The 5,239-nt window shown below is 42.1% G+C and overlaps 1 protein-coding gene across 1 annotated transcript; it reads right to left on the reverse strand. All coding sequences in view use genetic code 11, as the record gives it.

Moving 5' to 3' along the window:
* Positions 1-2,465: 2,465 nt before the first annotated feature.
* EGR_06536 (hypothetical protein) lies at positions 2,466-4,898 on the reverse strand (the record flags this gene model as incomplete). Its single annotated transcript, XM_024495785.1, has 4 exons — positions 2,466-2,543; positions 3,525-3,595; positions 3,918-3,999; positions 4,833-4,898. The coding sequence occupies 4 exons, from the start codon at positions 4,896-4,898 to the stop codon at positions 2,466-2,468; spliced, it is 297 nt and encodes a 98-aa protein (XP_024349745.1).
* Between the last annotated feature and the right edge of the window lie 341 nt (positions 4,899-5,239).

Below are 5,239 nucleotides of genomic sequence, written 5' to 3' on the forward strand. Positions count from 1 at the left end.
AGTACTTATGAAGCCCTCGAAGTCCAGAGAAATGCGAGAATGCTGGAGGCCAATCTACTACCTTCACCCCCAATCCACTACTTTTGGAGGTAATCATATTACTAGGAGGCGGTGTTCGTTTCCTATGCAAACTGCTTCTCTACTTCAGCGTACATGCACGCAAGTATGGAGAACGAAGCCTTCAGAGGTGGAGAGGTGCAATAAGGAAAGGGAAAGAGAAGGACCAACGGAGTGAGCCATCAAACAGGCCCCATTTGGTCTTTCCTCTCGCACTCCCTCTCGCCATCCATTCCATCCTACCCTTTCTCGGTGCATCAAAGGGAAGGTTTTGGCGTTATTTATTCACATCTGCACAAATTTGGTCCAGATCCATAAATCATTATGGGTTTTGGGGAAAGATTGAAAACCTCGTAAAAAACAAAGTGTGTTTAGCACGTTCGTGGGTTTTTTAGCCTTAATTCATTCAAGTGCAAAATTTGAAGCACTATTAAGCATAACAAAGGCTGGTGAAAGGCATTAAGTCATCAATACACCCATCCATTGGGCCTTTTTGTAGTTTGTAGGGACTTGACAAACGTAGGCCGCTATTTATATGCATGCATCGAAGGACAGAGATGTGTCAGTCTATCGGCGTGTTATACAAATTGTCAGTCCACATATATCATAAAGCCTCTGTGAAACAAGCCAAGTCGATGTGATTTAAGCTTTTACGTTTGACAAAGTTAGACTCGACCCCCAAGCTGTAAAAGCTTCACGTAGCATTTGCCGTACAACGCTTGGAGGAGATGCGGATGCGGAAAGTCCCACTTGGAAGACAAGCGTATCGAGTTGATGAAGGCCCCTCACTCTTGAAAATAAGAAGGAATTACGGATGATGAATCAAGTCCATTTTTGACTTGAATGTTAAAAAATTGGACTTTTTGTTCGTCTGTTGGTTATCAGAGCACCCTGCTAAACTTTTGTTCCATTCAGAGACTTCTATTCTGGACGCGTGGAAACTTTTACCCCTTTTTGTATCTCCCACCTGCCTGCAACATTTAGCGTACGACGAAGCGGTCTTTCGAACTCTTTGGTTGAAATGACTTCGGGCCCTTTTAGGCAGGCTGACAACTCTCATAGTAGTTAGGATAATCACGTGGGCTATCTAACAGAGATTGTCACATGAAAGATGTAGGTAGATGAAACAGGTGCCGCACCTCCTCGCCTGAATTTACCATGGCTATCGGAACTACAAAGGTGCAGGAACACTTTTTACGTCCCTTGCAAAATAAAAAGTGGCAGATGAAAATAAATAACAAACGTTAATCTTCAAATTTAGTTGCTGTGGCAGCTAAAAAGACATCTGCTGGGTATATTTGCTGCCATTAGGTTCATTTAAACAAGCAGGCTCAAAAAGAAAGTTAACCGATGTTTTACCTTTACAAAGAAAGTGTCTACAAATGCAAAAATTAACCGAACGAAATAAAATTGGCCTCTGGGATCTTTTTAGGTGAGGCGGTAATTTGGCGTCTCGAGTCTGCTCCAAACTCAACATATCAGGTCCCTCCTTTGAGGATCCTGGAAATGCTTCCATACTCTTCGTTTTGGTTGCATTTTAACCACTGCGTTGCTTGTGAAGATGCTGATGTACACCGGAAGTCAAAAAAATAATCGCATTCCAAATACACAATAGGGTTGAAATGCCAATAGCGCAGAAAGTGGTGGCATTCCAAAAGGTAGAATGACGTATTTTTTATCTCCCGACAGCACAAGCAGTTCATTTATGGGCAGATCGCATTCATTTGTGGTTGGAGTAATACAAATCATCGTTCCTACCAGCAGTCTAGTACAAACAGATGCGAAATTGCGCATTCACCAACGGTGACATCAAAGCGGACACCGTTGTGCCTTTGAAGTGAGGTCTTCGTGATTCACGCAATGCACAAAGCAGGCCGAGATGAGGCGAGACGAGGCGCTGGGCGGTGCGATGCGGTGCGAGGTGTGGTGCGGTGTGGTTTGTGAGTGCGCAATTAACCCACTTTTGGTCCGCTGTGTGTGTGTATTCATCCTTGCAATGCCGCCTTTATTCACCGCGCTGCATTTGCGAGTTGTACTAGATGAGCGGTGTGTGCAAAAAACAAAAAAAAATACCGAGACCGTCATGTTTACATCGAGAAAATCCATACAAATTCACAAGCTGACTTGGAGGTGAGCAATGGGGGTTTTACACGAAGTGGGATATGCCTTTTGACTTGCAGCCTTCCATTCCTTCCCCGCTCAGTTATCAAATCCACTTGGAAATATGTTAAGCCCTCTAAGGAATCCGGATGTAACCTAGCTACTAAATTGAAGGAAAAAAAATTGGTTTTTAACTCATTATAAAAGTCCTTTTGATTTTGTCGCCTGAGTCGTAAGGAGGTAGCAGTTGTGGATAGTGCAATCTGCAAGAACTTACAGGAGAAGGGCTCGTCAAAGTTGTGTCGACATTAAGTATCGAAGGCAATCTCGAAATTTAAGAAATGACCACGCCTATATAAATTTAAAGCATCCATTTTGAATAAAAGCTTTACAAGACGGATATAAAACTAGGAGATTGGGGGTGGTTCAGGCAAGAGGCTAGACAATATTTGAACCGACAAGATTGTGCAGAGAAAGAGAAAAGGTGGAAAGATTGTTCTTTAAGAATTTTAATCCACATCCGCGTTTAATAGAGATGTGTATGAAAGCCTGTATTAGCCAAAGGAAAGGAATGAACGTGGAAAGCGCCAAAGACAACAACCAAATTGGATCAGCCCGAGAGCCTGTTAAGTACCCCTTAATTTCATTTGATTATCCGGTTTGACAGTTCTTCCAGATTGTCACATCCTTAGCCGCCTTTTGGAAACCGTAATACTTTGATTACTTAACTTTTGGTTTTGGTTTCACCAGCGTTAAAGTCTATGCTTCTGTACTCCACCTGGGCGACATGGCCTCCAAGCCATGCCATTAAACCGCCAGCCCTTCTATACGTTGACGAGGGGCACTCTTCAGGAAAGTCTCGGGGTGCCCTCAAAGGAAATAATGCACTACCTAGAAGCTAATTTTTATTTTTGATTAAAAGTTTTTAGGAGATGATATTATAAGGTTAGCGTGGTCTCCCGCACACCACATCTGTAAGAAGGTAGTGCTGTCGGTCAGTCTTACATTGGAAGAGCATCCAGTTGCGGCTCCACCTTTCCTTCTCTAAACATAGGATATCGAGATTCAGTAAATGGAAGAAGGCTGTCCTCTTGTGGATCATCTGGCGAACTCTCTTGGGAGTCTCCTCGACGAGGCCCTTCAAAACGTCTTCGATTTGACCTACAGCACGTTGAACGAATATAACTATGCGAACGCTCGAAGTCTGCCTCCCATAGTCTAGTTTTTCGTGCAGATTTAGGGGCCCAACACAAATGGGGAAACGACTTGATGTGATCTGTGGGCACAGGTAATAGGTATGCTATTGCTTACATGCAATACAGAGTAAACTATAGACGGGAATCCGTCACTTGGGGTGCGGTACTCACCAATATGCTATCCATGGGATGTTGATTGATTAAGCCGAATGAATGTGGATGGATTGTTGAGCTTTTCTGTTCTATAAGCCAAATTGGAGTTAATTTTAGGGCTGGGGAAGCTTTGCCTGACATTAGCCTTACGGCAGTTGGTGAAGCAGCGATCTGTAAAGAGTCACAAAAGCTTTGATTCTAGCTGCGTTGTGGAAGACCCTCATTCCGCCATAATAAGGCACAATTGCTTATTGACTGACGGATTTAAAATCATCAGGAATTTTTAAGAGAACTATGCATATTTTTTTAAGTAAGGATTAGAAATGAGAAATTGTTGCTATTTTATTTAGTGGTAACAAATTCCCCTCAACGCAATTTGTTTTTATTTTTCACTAAAGTTCCCTACCCTACTTAGTCTTGCCTGCAATAGGAGTTGTGAATAAATGGATTTTTTGTGGATAAAACACGAAACAGTGGAAATGAGTTTGATTTCCTAAAAAAAGTAGGTAAAGTAACTATTCATATCCTTTTGTTTTAGTGTACCTTTTTAACTATCCCAGTTTATCAGCCCCAGTGTTTTGAACTTCCCTTCGGGGTGGCATGGTATTTCGACCAGGTCTACGGAGTTCCAGCTGTTCTTTATGCTGAAAATCAGTCTGCTTTGCCATTAGTACGGAAGACTCACAATACCATAGCATCATTGACCAGAATTTATTAGAAAAGCACTTTTGCACTACTTAAATACCAGACGATAAGCAGTGAGCTTCGTGAAAGTGATGCAAATGAAATTAAGTAGTGCTTTCCATGCACAAAAGTGAATCGCTGATAAGTTTTTCCTTGTGTAATTGACGAGAAAAAAAATCCTATGAATTTATTTTTAGATCACACTGTACTACTTGACGTATCTGTATCCCGAAGTTCATTCTACTACATTTATCCACAGGGGGACTTTGCACTTTGTTTCGTTAATAGAAACGGGACCTGAGTGGTGAATTTCCAAATCTGGGCTTGTCATATGACTACTTCTATCCTGTAAGCTGACGTGTGGCAGTGCGATTCACCAGAAGGTTAATGCACGGGCTACATAATACAAAAGCGCGGGAGGGAGGAACAGGGTTTGTCACATTGTGGATGTTTTGGACGGGACAAATAATTGTTGAATCGTCTATGAGGGAGTTGAAAGGTAGCTTGGCAGGTGCTGAGTATACCAATTAGTCAACCGCTAACAGCTCTAAACGTGAAGAAAATTTGAAGAAACTGGACAATTGCCTTGCGAAAACAGAATGTCGGTACATTTTCCGGAACTTTTGTAGGAAAAAGTTTTACCTCATAGAAATTTACTCCGATAGCTTTAACTTTAGCCGGTCCAAAAAATGGGATTAACCTTGACATTACAGTAAGTATTATCGCAATTCAAGTGCATCTAAATAAGCACAATTTCTCGAATGCTCGAGAATGAGCGGTAAAGTGGGATCGTTTCAAAGATTTTAGGCGTCCTCGGCAGTTTATTGTGATAGTGAACTACCAACGGAGAGACACCTTGCAAAACGGTGGACAAGTTTCTTTCTTACTTTTATGTATGCACCGCTTCGTTCATTACACATGCAGTTATCTGATGATAAGAAAGCTTAATAACCACTTAGAGTTCCTAGGGACATGCGGGAAATACAGGGGAGGGATGAAGGAGATTGAGATGAAGTAGTACCCCTCTCCCATCCTAAAGTGCCTGTCAT

Source organism: Echinococcus granulosus (genome assembly GCF_000524195.1).
Source record: "Echinococcus granulosus chromosome Unknown EG_S00059, whole genome shotgun sequence".
Lineage (NCBI taxonomy): Eukaryota > Metazoa > Platyhelminthes > Cestoda > Cyclophyllidea > Taeniidae > Echinococcus > Echinococcus granulosus.